Genomic DNA, 13,319 nt, shown 5'->3' with positions numbered 1-13,319 from the left:
AAACTGCAAAAAAAAAAAATTCCCCCCCAAAAAATATTTCAGAGTGCTTAATGTGAAGTAATGAAATAAGTCAATCATTCATAACAATATTGCTTTTAGTTGACTATTATGTTTGGCAATGAAACATAATCCCACTTCCAAAGGGTCCTACTCATGAAAAGTGTTAAAAGGAAGTCAGACTTCTTTTCCCTACTTTCAACACTTCATTTTCTACATCAACTTCACATCTCTGTGTCAATTACACCTTTTGATTATTTGCTTCATCTTTTTGTTTTTCTATTTCCTTTTTCCATCCATCCATTTTCTACTGCTTGTCCCTTACAGGGTTGCAGTGCATTCACATTTTGTTCAAGAAAACTTTTTTTATATGGCAAACATTAAAAATAAGCAATGGTACAGAAAACAATTTCAAAGTGGAATTTTTGATAGGTCAATAATTCATAACATTGATTTGGATTCATTATAATTTTCAAGCAAAGCCCGCTTTTTAAAAACACAAAAAAGTAGCCTGCCAGTCAGCTTTGTGTTATCAGAGTCAAAACTGCATTTTCTACTGTACTGTATTGTTTTTAACATCACAAACTATTCAAATCCTCAGTGGGGGTTTGAGATTGGGGACATGTGGCTTCTTTAAAACCGGGTCATGATCAGAATAAAATACCTTTTAGTGTCACTACACGCACGTACAAAGAGAATACAAGTCTTGCTAGATTAAAGTCTGCCTTCTTCTTTTGCTCTGGCAGAGAAGGTGACCAGCAGTCCCCATCATCATGTGTTTATGAGCCTGGACACATGCGCTACAAACCAAATAGCTTGAATCATTTGTCTTTTGCAGGAAGGAACCCATTCTTCCTTGAGCCCGCCATCATCATTGCCATCACCGACGGCAACAAGCTGACCAGCAGTGCGGGGGTCCAAGACGAGGTCAGCCATGTTTACATCTTACCACCCATGTCATGGAACCACAACACTGCATGTGTGTTTTATTACTATGAAGACCAGGTCAGCCATGTTTACATCTTACCACCCATGTCATGGAACCCACAACACTGCATGTGTGTTTTATACTATGAAGACCAGGTCAGCCATGTTTACATCTTACCACCCATGTCATGGAACCACAACACTGCAATGTGTGTTTTATTACTATGAAGACCAGGTCAGCCATGTTTACATCTTACCACCCATGTCATGGAACCACAACACTGCATGTGTGTTTTATTACTATAAAGACCAGGTCAGCCATGTTTACATCTTACCACCCATGTCATGGAACCACAACACTGCATGTGTGTTTTATTACTATGAAGACCAGGTCAGCCATGTTTACATCTACCCACCCATGTCATGGAGCCACAACACTGCATGTGTGTTTTATTACTATGAAGACCAGGTCAGCCATGTTTACATCTTACCACCCATGTCATGGAACCACAACACTGCATGTGTGTTTTATTACTATGAAGACCAGGTCAGCCATGTTTACATCTTACCACCCATGTCATGGAACACAACACTGCATGGTGTGTTTTATTACTATGAGACCAGGTCAGCCATGTTTACATCTTACCACCCATGTCATGGAACCACAACACTGCATGTGGGTTTTATTACTATGAAGACCAGGTCAGCCATGTTTACATCTTACCACCCATGTCATGGAGCCACAACACTGCATGTGTGTTTTATTTACTATGAAGACCAGGTCAGCCATGTTTACATCTTACCACCCATGTCATGGAACCACAACACTGCATGTGTGTTTTATTACTATGAAGACCAGGGTCAGCCATGTTTACATCTTACCACCCATGTCATGGAGCCACAACACTGCATGTGTGTTTTATTACTATAAAGACCAGGTCAGCCATGTTTACATCTTACCACCCATGTCATGGAACCACAACACTGCCGCATGTGTGTTTTATTACTATGAAGACCAGGTCAGCCATGTTTACATCTTACCACCCATGTCATGGAACCACAACACTGCATGTGTGTTTTATTACTATGAAGACCAGGTCAGCCATGTTTACATCTTACCACCCATGTCATGGAACCACAACACTGCATGTGTGTTTTTTACTATGAAGACCAGGTCAGCATGTTTACATCTTACCACCCATGTCATGGAACCACAACACTGCATGTGTGTTTTATTACTATGAAGACCAGGTCAGCCATGTTTACATCTTACCACCCATGTCATGGAACCACAACACTGCATGTGTGTTTTATTACTATGAAGACCAGGTCAGCCATGTTTACATCTTACCACCCATGTCATGGAGCCACAACACTGCATGTGTGTTTTATTACTATGAAGACCAGGTCAGCCATGTTTACATCTTACCACCCATGTCATGGAGCCACAAACACTGCATGTGTGTTTTATTACTATAAAGACCAGGTCAGCCATGTTTACATCTTACACCCATGTCATGGAGCAACAACACTGCATGTGTGTTTTATTACTATGAAGACCAGGTCAGCCATGTTTACATCTTACCACCCCATGTCATGGAGCCACAACACTGCATGTGTGTTTTATTACTATAAAGACCAGGTCAGCCATGTTTACATCTTACCACCCATGTCATGGAACACAACACTGCATGTGTGTTTTATTACTATAAGACCAGGTCAGCCATGTTTACATCTTACACCATGTCATGGACCACAACACTGCATGTGTGTTTTATTACTATGAAGACCAGGTCAGCCATGTTTACATCTACCACCCATGTCATGGACCACAACACTGCATGTGTGGTTTTATTACTATGAAGACCAGGTCAGCCATGTTTACATCTTACCACCCATGTCATGGAACCACAACACTGCATGTGTGTTTTATTACTATGAAGACCAGGTCAGCCATGTTTACATCTTACCACCCATGTCATGGAACCACAACACTGCATGTGTGTTTTATTACTATGAAGACCAGGTCAGCCATGTTTACATCTTACCACCCATGTCATGGAACCACAACACTGCATGTGTGTTTTATTACTATGAAGACCAGGTCAGCCATGTTTACATCTTACCACCCATGTCATGGAACCACAACACTGCATGTGTGTTTTATTACTATGAAGACCAGGTCAGCCATGTTTACATCTTACCACCCATGTCATGGAGCCACAACACTGCATGTGTGTTTTATTACTATGAAGACCAGGTCAGCCATGTTTACATCTTACCACCCATGTCATGGAACCACAACACTGCATGTGTGTTTTATTACTATGAAGACCAGGTCAGCCATGTTTACATCTTACCACCCATGTCATGGAACCACAACACTGCATGTGTGTTTTATTACTATGAAGACCAGGTCAGCCATGTTTACATCTTACCACCCATGTCATGGAACCACAACACTGCATGTGTGTTTTATTACTATGAAGACCAGGTCAGCCATGTTTACATCTTACCACCCATGTCATGGAACCACAACACTGCATGTGTGTTTTATTACCTTAGTCTGCCAGGAAACTTCATTTAGATTACACAAAAACTGGACACTTTTAGGATATGCCATCGGTGTCTAAATCGCAGCCCCGGAGCCTTATGTGGCCCTACCTAATTTTGTAATGGCCTGTGGTGTAATTGTTAGTCTTGTAATATTAGCACGCTAGTGTTATGGCTAATTTTGCAGGTGTACAACACGGCGTCAAACATTTTGTTGCTTGATAAATGTTACCTGTTAGCATGCTAAGGGTTTTTTTTTTAGCCAATTGTAGGTATACACTTCAGTCATATGTTGGTACTTGGTGCATGCCAGCATTTAAAAAAAACAACTCAGGTAGCTGTATATTTTGCTACTTGACACGGGTTGCTTAGCATTTGAGAATGCTAATATTAGCATGATATATTTTTTTAGCAGGCACCCGTCAGTGTCATATATTTTGGTATGTCACTCATGCTAACTGTATGCAAGCACATGCCAACTTTTTCTTTAGCTCATTTGGCTCATATTTCCGTTACTTGACGCTATCTGTCCAGTGTGCTAACTGTTAGCATTTCAGTTCTCCCAATAAATTTCTATGGAAGATGCATTTTCTAGTGCTTTAAAACAATCTATACATCGTACTGGTTCTGAAGGTGAAAACTACTGCATTCTTTGATATGTCAGTCAGCAGTGAGTGTGATTATTCAAGAATTGTTTACTCTGGCCATGAGGCACACTTCCCGTGCTGGGAAGTGACATCATCATTATTATATTCCTCCAGCTCCACCTCCCTCTGACCACGCCCCTGCCAGGCAGCGAGCTGACCAAGGAGCCCTTCCGCTGGGACCAGCGCCTCTTTGCACTCGTGCTGCGGCATCCCAGGCCACGCCTCGGTGGAACCCGATCCCATCGGAGGCGTACCGTCTGACGACTCGCCCATCACGCCAATGTGCGAAGTCACGGGAGGTAAACTCACTCAGTCTTGTCATGACAATGTTGTTGTCCGCCTATAGGGGGCCTTTTTAGAGGGAGTGTGTCTGCTTGCAGGACGCTCGTACAGTTCTTAATGGGAGTGTGTCTGCTTGCAGGACGCTCGTACAGTTCTTAGTGGGAGTGTGTCTGCTTGCAGGACGCTCGTACAGTTCTTAGTGGGAGTGTGGTCTGCCTTGCAGGACGCTCGTACAGTTCTTAATGGGAGTGTGTCTGCTTGCAGGACGCTCGTACAGTTCTTAATCGGAGTGTGTCTGCTTCAGGACGCTCAGTACAGTTCTTAGTGGGAGTGTGTCTGCTTGCAGGACGCTCGTACAGTTCTTAGTGGGAGTGTGTCTGCTTGCAGGACGCTCGTACAGTCTTAGTGGGAGTGTGTCTGCTTGCAGGACGCTCGTACAGTTCTTAGTGGGAGTGTGTCTGCTTGCAGGACGCTCATACAGTTCTTAGTGGAGTGTGTCTGCTTGCAGAGACGCTCGTACAGTTCTTAGTGGGAGTGTGTCTGCTTGCAGGACGCTCATACAGTTCTTAGTGGGAGTGTGTCTGCTTGCAGGACGCTCGTACAGTTCTTAGTGGGAGTGTGTCTGCTTGCAGGACGCTCGTACAGTTCTTAGTGGGAGTGTGTCTGCTTGCAGGACGCTCGTACAGTTCTTAGTGGGAGTGTGTCTGCTTGCAGGACGCTCATACAGTTCTTAGTGGAGTGTGTTTGCTTGCAGGACGCTCGTACAGTTCTTAGTGGGAGTGTGTCTGCTTGCAGGACGCTCGTACAGTTCTTAGTGGAGTGTGTCTGCTTGCAGGACGCTCGTACAGTTCTTAGTGGGAGTGTGTCTGCTTGCAGGACGCTCGTACAGTTCTTAGTGGGAGTGTGTCTGCTTGCAGGACGCTCGTACAGTTCTTAGTGGGAGTGTGTCTGCTTGCAGGACGCTCGTACAGTTCTTAGTGGGAGTGTGTCTGCTTGCAGGACGCTCGTACAGTTCTTAATGGGAGTGTGTTTGCTTGCAGGACGCTCGTACAGTTCTTAGTGGGAGTGTGTCTGCTTGCAGGACGCTCGTACAGTTCTTAGTGGGAGTGTGTCTGCTTGCAGGACGCTCGTACAGTTCTTAATGGGAGTGTGTCTGCTTGCAGGACGCTCGTACAGTTCTTAATGGGAGTGTGTCTGCTTGCAGACGCTCGTACAGTTCTTAGTGGGAGTGTGTCTGCTTGCAGGACGCTATACAGTTCTTAGTGGAGTGTGTCTGCTTGCAGGACGCGTACAGTTCTTAGTGGGAGTGTGTCTGCTTGCAGGACGCTCGTACAGTTCTTAATGGGAGTGTGTCTGCTTGCAGGACGCTCGTACAGTTCTTAGTGGGAGTGTGTCTGCTTGCAGGACGCTCGTACAGTTCTTAGTGGGAGTGTGTCTGCTTGCAGGACGCTCGTACAGTTCTTAGTGGGAGTGTGTCTGCTTGCAGGACGCTCGTACAGTTCTTAGTGGGAGTGTGTCTGCTTGCAGGACGCTCATACAGTTCTTAATGGGAGTGTGTCTGCTTGCAGGACGCTCGTACAGTTCTTAGTGGGAGTGTGTCTGCTTGCAGGACGCTCGTACAGTTCTTAATGGGAGTGTGTTTGCTTGCAGGACGCTCGTACAGTTCTTAGTGGAGTGTGTCTGCTTGCAGGACGCTCGTACAGTTCTTAGTGGGAGTGTGTCTGCTTGCAGACGCTCGTACAGTTCTTAGTGGAGTGTGTCTGCTTGCAGGACGCTCGTACAGTTCTTAATGGGAGTGTGTCTGCTTGCAGGACGCTCGTACAGTTCTTAGTGGGAGTGTGTCTGCTTGCAGGACGCTCGTACAGTTCTTAATGGGAGTGTGTCTGCTTGCAGGACGCTCGTACAGTTCTTAGTGGGAGTGTGTCTGCTTGCAGGACGCTCATACAGTTCTTAGTGGGAGTGTGTCTGCTTGCAGGACGCTCGTACAGTTCTTAGTGGGAGTGTGTCTGCTTGCAGGACGCTCGTACCAGTTCTTAGTGGGAGTGTGTCTGCTTGCAGGACGCTCATACAGTTCTTAGTGGGAGTGTGTCTGCTTGCAGGACGCTCGTACAGTTCTTAGTGGGAGTGTGTCTGCTTGCAGGACGCTCGTACAGTTCTTAGTGGGAGTGTGTCTGCTTGCAGGACGCTCGTACAGTTCTTAGTGGGAGTGTGTCTGCTTGCAGGACGCTCGTACAGTTCTTAATGGGAGTGTGTCTGCTTGCAGGACGCTCGTACAGTTCTTAATGGGAGTGTGTCTGCTTGCAGGACGCTCGTACAGTTCTTAGTGGGAGTGTGTCTGCTTGCAGGACGCTCGTACAGTTCTTAGTGGGAGTGTGTCTGCTTGCAGGACGCTCGTACAGTTCTTAGTGGGAGTGTGTCTGCTTGCAGGACGCTCGTACAGTTCTTAGTGGGAGTGTGTCTGCTTGCAGGACGCTCATACAGTTCTTAGTGGGAGTGTGTCTGCTTGCAGGACGCTCGTACAGTTCTTAGTGGGAGTGTGTCTGCTTGCAGGACGCTCATACAGTTCTTAGTGGGAGTGTGTCTGCTTGCAGGACGCTCGTACAGTTCTTAGTGGGAGTGTGTCTGCTTGCAGGACGCTCGTACAGTTCTTAATGGAGTGTGTTTGCTTGCAGGACGCTCGTACAGTTCTTAGTGGGAGTGTGTCTGCTTGCAGGACGCTCGTACAGTTCTTAGTGGGAGTGTGTTTGCTTGCAGGACGCTCGTACAGTTCTTAGTGGGAGTGTGTTTGCTTGCAGGACGCTCGTACAGTTCTTAATGGGAGTGTGTCTGCTTGCAGGACGCTCGTACAGTTCTTAGTGGGAGTGTGTCTGCTTGCAGGACGCTCGTACAGTTCTTAATGGGAGTGTGTCTGCTTGCAGGACGCTCGTACAGTTCTTAGTGGGAGTGTGTCTGCTTGCAGGACGCTCGTACAGTTCTTAGTGGGAGTGTGTCTGCTTGCAGGACGCTCATACAGTTCTTAGTGGGAGTGTGTTTGCTTGCAGGACGCTCGTACAGTTCTTAGTGGGAGTGTGTCTGCTTGCAGGACGCTCGTACAGTTCTTAGTGGGAGTGTGTCTGCTTGCAGGACGCTCGTACAGTTCTTAATGGGGAGTGTGTCTGCTTGCAGGACGCTCGTTACAGTTCTTAATGGGAGTGTGTCTGCTTGCAGGACGCTCGTACAGTTCTTAGTGGGAGTGTGTCTGCTTGCAGGACGCTCGTACAGTTCTTAATGGAGTGTGTCTGCTTGCAGGACGCTCGTACAGTTCTTAATGGGAGTGTGTCTGCTTGCAGGACGCTCGTACAGTTCTTAGTGGGAGTGTGTCTGCTTGCAGGACGCTCATACAGTTCTTAGTGGGAGTGTGTCTGCTTGCAGGACGCTCGTACAGTTCTTAGTGGGAGTGTGTCTGCTTGCAGGACGCTCGTACAGTTCTTAATGGGAGTGTGTCTGCTTGCAGGACGCTCTGTACAGTTCTTAGTGGGAGTGTGTCTGCTTGCAGGACGCTCGTACAGTTCTTAGTGGGAGTGTGTCTGCTTGCAGGACGCTCGTACAGTTCTTAGTGGGAGTGTGTCTGCTTTCAGGACGCTCGTACAGTTCTTAGTGGGAGTGTGTCTGCTTGCAGGACGCTTGTACAGTTCTTAATGGGAGTGTGTCTGCTTGCAGGACGCTCGTACAGTTCTTAGTGGGAGTGTGTCTGCTTGCAGGACGCTCATACAGTTCTTAATGGGAGTGTGTCTGCTTGCAGGACGCTCGTACAGTCTTAGTGGGAGTGTGTCTGCTTGCAGGACGCTCGTACAGTTCTTAGTGGGAGTGTGTCTGCTTGCAGGACGCTCGTACAGTTCTTAGTGGGAGTGTGTCTGCTTGCAGGACGCTCGTACAGTTCTTAGTGGGAGTGTGTCTGCTTGCAGGACGCTCGTACAGTTCTTAATGGGAGTGTGTCTGCTTGCAGGACGCTCGTACAGTTCTTAGTGGGAGTGTGTCTGCTTGCAGGACGCTCGTACAGTTCTTAGTGGGAGTGTGTCTGCTTGCAGGACGCTCGTACAGTTCTTAATGGGAGTGTGTCTGCTTGCAGGACGCTCGTACAGTTCTTAGTGGGAGTGTGTCTGCTTGCAGACGCTCGTACAGTTCTTAGTGGGAGTGTGTCTGCTTGCAGGACGCTCGTACAGTTCTTAGTGGGAGTGTGTCTGCTTGCAGGACGCTCGTACAGTTCTTTAGTGGGAGTGTGTCTGCTTGCAGACGCTCGTACAGTTCTTAGTGGAAGTGTGTCTGCTTGCAGGACGCTCGTACAGTTCTTAGTGGAGTGTGTCTGCTTGCAGACGCTCGTACAGTTCTTAGTGGGAGTGTGTCTGCTTGCAGGACGCTCGTACAGTTCTTAGTGGGAGTGTGTCTGCTTGCAGGACGCTCGTACAGTTCTTAGTGGGAGTGTGTCTGCTTGCAGACGCTCGTACAGTTCTTAGTGGGAGTGTGTCTGCTTGCAGGACGCTCGTACAGTTCTTAGTGGGAGTGTGTCTGCTTGCAGGACGCTCATACAGTTCTTAGTGGGAGTGTGTCTGCTTGCAGGACGCTCTTACAGTTCTTAATGGGAGTGTGTCTGCTTGCAGACGCTCGTACAGTTCTTAGTGGGAGTGTGTCTGCTTGCAGGACGCTCATACAGTTCTTAGTGGGTGTGTGTCTGCTTGCAGGACGCTCGTACAGTTCTTAATGGGAGTGTCTGCTTGCAGGACGCTCGTACAGTTCTTAGTGGGAGTGTGTCTGCTTGCAGGACGCTCGTACAGTTCTTAGTGGGAGTGTGTCTGCTTGCAGGACGCTCGTACAGTTCTTAGTGGGAGTGTGTCTGCTTGCAGGACGCTCGTACAGTTCTTAGTGGGAGTGTGTCTGCTTGCAGGACGCTCATACAGTTCTTAGTGGGAGTGTGTCTGCTTGCAGGACGCTCGTACAGTTCTTAATGGGAGTGTCTGCTTGCAGGACGCTCGTACAGTTCTTAATGGGAGTGTGTCTGCTTGCAGGACGCTCGTACAGTTCTTAATGGGAGTGTGTCTGCTTGCAGGACGCTCGTACAGTTCTTAATGGGAGTGTGTCTGCTTGCAGGACGCTCGTACAGTTCTTAGTGGGAGTGTGTCTGCTTGCAGGACGCTCGTACAGTTCTTAGTGGGAGTGTGTCTGCTTGCAGGACGCTCGTACAGTTCTTAATGGGAGTGTGTCTGCTTGCAGGACGCTCGTACAGTTCTTAGTGGGAGTGTGTCTGCTTGCAGGACGCTCGTACAGTTCTTAGTGGGAGTGTGTCTGCTTGCAGGACGCTCGTACAGTTCTTAATGGGAGTGTGTCTGCTTGCAGGACGCTCGTACAGTTCTTAGTGGGAGTGTGTCTGCTTGCAGGACGCTCATACAGTTCTTAGTGGGAGTGTGTCTGCTTGCAGGACGCTCGTACAGTTCTTAGTGGGAGTGTGTCTGCTTGCAGGACGCTCGTACAGTTCTTAGTGGGAGTGTGTCTGCTTGCAGGACGCTCATAGAGTTCTTAATGGGAGTGTGTCTGCTTGCAGGACGCTCGTACAGTTCTTAGTGGGAGTGTGTCTGCTTGCAGGACGCTCGTACAGTTCTTAGTGGGAGTGTGTCTGCTTGCAGGACGCTCGTACAGTTCTTAGTGGGAGTGTGTCTGCTTGCAGGACGCTCGTACAGTTCTTAGTGGGAGTGTGTCTGCTTGCAGGACGCTCGTACAGTTCTTAATGGGAGTGTGTCTGCTTGCAGGACGCTCGTACAGTTCTTAGTGGGAGTGTGTCTGCTTGCAGGACGCTCGTACAGTTCTTAATGGGAGTGTGTTTGCTTGCAGGACGCTCGTACAGTTCTTAGTGGGAGTGTGTCTGCTTGCAGGACGCTCGTACAGTTCTTAGTGGGAGTGTGTCTGCTTGCAGGACGCTCGTACAGTTCTTAGTGGGAGTGTGTCTGCTTGCAGGACGCTCGTACAGTTCTTAATGGGAGTGTGTCTGCTTGCAGGACGCTCGTACAGTTCTTAGTGGGAGTGTGTCTGCTTGCAGGACGCTCGTACAGTTCTTAGTGGGAGTGTGTCTGCTTGCAGGACGCTCGTACAGTTCTTAGTGGGAGTGTGTCTGCTTGCAGGACGCTCGTACAGTTCTTAGTGGGAGTGTGTCTGCTTGCAGGACGCTCGTACAGTTCTTAGTGGGAGTGTGTCTGCTTGCAGGACGCTCATACAGTTCTTAGTGGGAGTGTGTCTGCTTGCAGGACGCTCGTACAGTTCTTAATGGGAGTGTGTCTGCTTGCAGGACGCTCGTACAGTTCTTAATGGGAGTGTCTGCTTGCAGGACGCTCGTACAGTTCTTAATGGGAGTGTGTCTGCTTGCAGGACGCTCGTACAGTTCTTAGTGGGAGTGTGTCTGCTTGCAGGACGCTCGTACAGTTCTTAGTGGGAGTGTGTCTGCTTGCAGGACGCTCGTACAGTTCTTAATGGGAGTGTGTTTGCTTGCAGGACGCTCGTACAGTTCTTAATGGGAGTGTGTCTGCTTGCAGGACGCTCGTACAGTTCTTAATGGGAGTGTGTCTGCTTGCAGGACGCTCGTACAGTTCTTAGTGGGAGTGTGTCTGCTTGCAGGACGCTCGTACAGTTCTTAGTGGGAGTGTGTCTGCTTGCAGGACGCTCATACAGTTCTTAGTGGGAGTGTGTCTGCTTGCAGGACGCTCGTACAGTTCTTAATGGGAGTGTGTCTGCTTGCAGGACGCTCGTACAGTTCTTAGTGGGAGTGTGTCTGCTTGCAGGACGCTCGTACAGTTCTTAGTGGGAGTGTGTCTGCTTGCAGGACGCTCGTACAGTTCTTAATGGGAGTGTGTTTGCTTGCAGGACGCTCGTACAGTTCTTAATGGGAGTGTGTCTGCTTGCAGGACGCTCGTACAGTTCTTAATGGGAGTGTGTCTGCTTGCAGGACGCTCGTACAGTTCTTAGTGGGAGTGTGTCTGCTTGCAGGACGCTCGTACAGTTCTTAGTGGGAGTGTGTCTGCTTGCAGGACGCTCATACAGTTCTTAGTGGGAGTGTGTCTGCTTGCAGGACGCTCGTACAGTTCTTAATGGGAGTGTGTCTGCTTGCAGGACGCTCGTACAGTTCTTAGTGGGAGTGTGTCTGCTTGCAGGACGCTCGTACAGTTCTTAGTGGGAGTGTGTCTGCTTGCAGGACGCTCGTACAGTTCTTAATGGGAGTGTGTCTGCTTGCAGGACGCTCGTACAGTTCTTAGTGGGAGTGTGTCTGCTTGCAGGACGCTCGTACAGTTCTTAATGGGAGTGTGTCTGCTTGCAGGACGCTCGTACAGTTCTTAGTGGGAGTGTGTCTGCTTGCAGGACGCTCGTACAGTTCTTAGTGGGAGTGTGTCTGCTTGCAGGACGCTCGTACAGTTCTTAGTGGGAGTGTGTCTGCTTGCAGGACGCTCGTACAGTTCTTAGTGGGAGTGTGTCTGCTTGCAGGACGCTCGTACAGTTCTTAGTGGGAGTGTGTCTGCTTGCAGGACGCTCGTACAGTTCTTAGTGGGACTGTGTCTGCTTGCAGGACGCTCGTACAGTTCTTAGTGGGAGTGTGTCTGCTTGCAGGACGCTCATACAGTTCTTAGTGGGAGTGTGTCTGCTTGCAGGACGCTCGTACAGTTCTTAATGGGAGTGTGTCTGCTTGCAGGACGCTCGTACAGTTCTTAATGGGAGTGTGTCTGCTTGCAGGACGCTCGTACAGTTCTTAATGGGAGTGTGTCTGCTTGCAGGACGCTCGTACAGTTCTTAGTGGGAGTGTGTCTGCTTGCAGGACGCTCGTACAGTTCTTAGTGGGAGTGTGTCTGCTTGCAGGACGCTCGTACAGTTCTTAGTGGGAGTGTGTCTGCTTGCAGGACGCTCGTACAGTTCTTAGTGGGAGTCTGTCTGCTTGCAGGACGCTCGTACAGTTCTTAGTGGGAGTGTGTCTGCTTGCAGGACGCTCGTACAGTTCTTAATGGGAGTGTGTCTGCTTGCAGGACGCTCGTACAGTTCTTAGTGGGAGTGTGTCTGCTTGCAGGACGCTCGTACAGTTCTTAATGGGAGTGTGTCTGCTTGCAGGACGCTCGTACAGTTCTTAGTGGGAGTGTGTCTGCTTGCAGGACGCTCGTACAGTTCTTAGTGGGAGTGTGTCTGCTTGCAGGACGCTCGTACAGTTCTTAGTGGGAGTGTGTCTGCTTGCAGGACGCTCGTACAGTTCTTAGTGGGAGTGTGTCTGCTTGCAGGACGCTCGTACAGTTCTTAGTGGGAGTGTGTCTGCTTGCAGGACGCTCGTACAGTTCTTAGTGGGAGTGTGTCTGCTTGCAGGACGCTCGTACAGTTCTTAGTGGGAGTGTGTCTGCTTGCAGGACGCTCGTACAGTTCTTAGTGGGAGTGTGTCTGCTTGCAGGACGCTCGTACAGTTCTTAGTGGGAGTGTGTCTGCTTGCAGGACGCTCGTACAGTTCTTAGTGGGAGTGTGTCTGCTTGCAGGACGCTCGTACAGTTCTTAGTGGGAGTGTTTCTGCTTGCAGGACGCTCGTACAGTTCTTAATGGGAGTGTCTGCTTGCAGGACGCTCGTACAGCGTGTTCTCCCAGCGTATGTTGAATCAGTGTCTGGAGTCCCTGGTCCAGAAGATTCAGAGCGGCGTGGTCATTAACTTTGAGAAAACGGGGCCGGACCCTCCCCCGCTGGAAGGTGGGTGCTGTCTACTGGCGGGTGTGTGGTTTAGAAGCCTCTCATTTTCCACGATGTCATGCAGACGCTGCGGCCGAGTCGCTCAAGTTGGGCCCTCAGCCTTGGCACTGCTGCCACAAGCTCATATACGTTCGGCCCAATCCCAAAACCGGCGTTCCCATTGGTCACTGGCCCGTCCCCGA

General features: G+C 49.1%; 1 protein-coding gene across 1 annotated transcript in view; it reads left to right on the top strand.

Annotated features, from left to right (window-relative positions):
* The first annotated feature begins 834 nt into the window (after nucleotides 1-834).
* LOC133547957 (integrator complex subunit 6-like) overlaps nucleotides 835-13,319 on the top strand; it is a 28,322-nt gene continuing 15,837 nt past the window's right edge. Inside the window, exons 1-4 of the mRNA XM_061893423.1 lie at nucleotides 835-924; nucleotides 4,239-4,423; nucleotides 13,012-13,137; nucleotides 13,202-13,319. The exon at nucleotides 13,202-13,319 is cut by the window's right edge and continues 34 nt beyond it. Of these exons, the coding sequence (XP_061749407.1) occupies nucleotides 4,405-4,423; nucleotides 13,012-13,137; nucleotides 13,202-13,319 (263 nt within the window). The 5' untranslated portion in view covers nucleotides 835-924; nucleotides 4,239-4,404. The remainder of the gene's footprint in view (nucleotides 925-4,238; nucleotides 4,424-13,011; nucleotides 13,138-13,201) is intronic.

This window comes from Nerophis ophidion, unplaced genomic scaffold (genome assembly GCF_033978795.1).
Source record: "Nerophis ophidion isolate RoL-2023_Sa unplaced genomic scaffold, RoL_Noph_v1.0 HiC_scaffold_294, whole genome shotgun sequence".
In the NCBI taxonomy this organism is placed as follows: Eukaryota; Metazoa; Chordata; class Actinopteri; order Syngnathiformes; family Syngnathidae; genus Nerophis; species Nerophis ophidion.
Note: the sequence above shows the minus strand (reverse complement) of the source record. Positions and strands in the feature narration are given on the sequence as shown.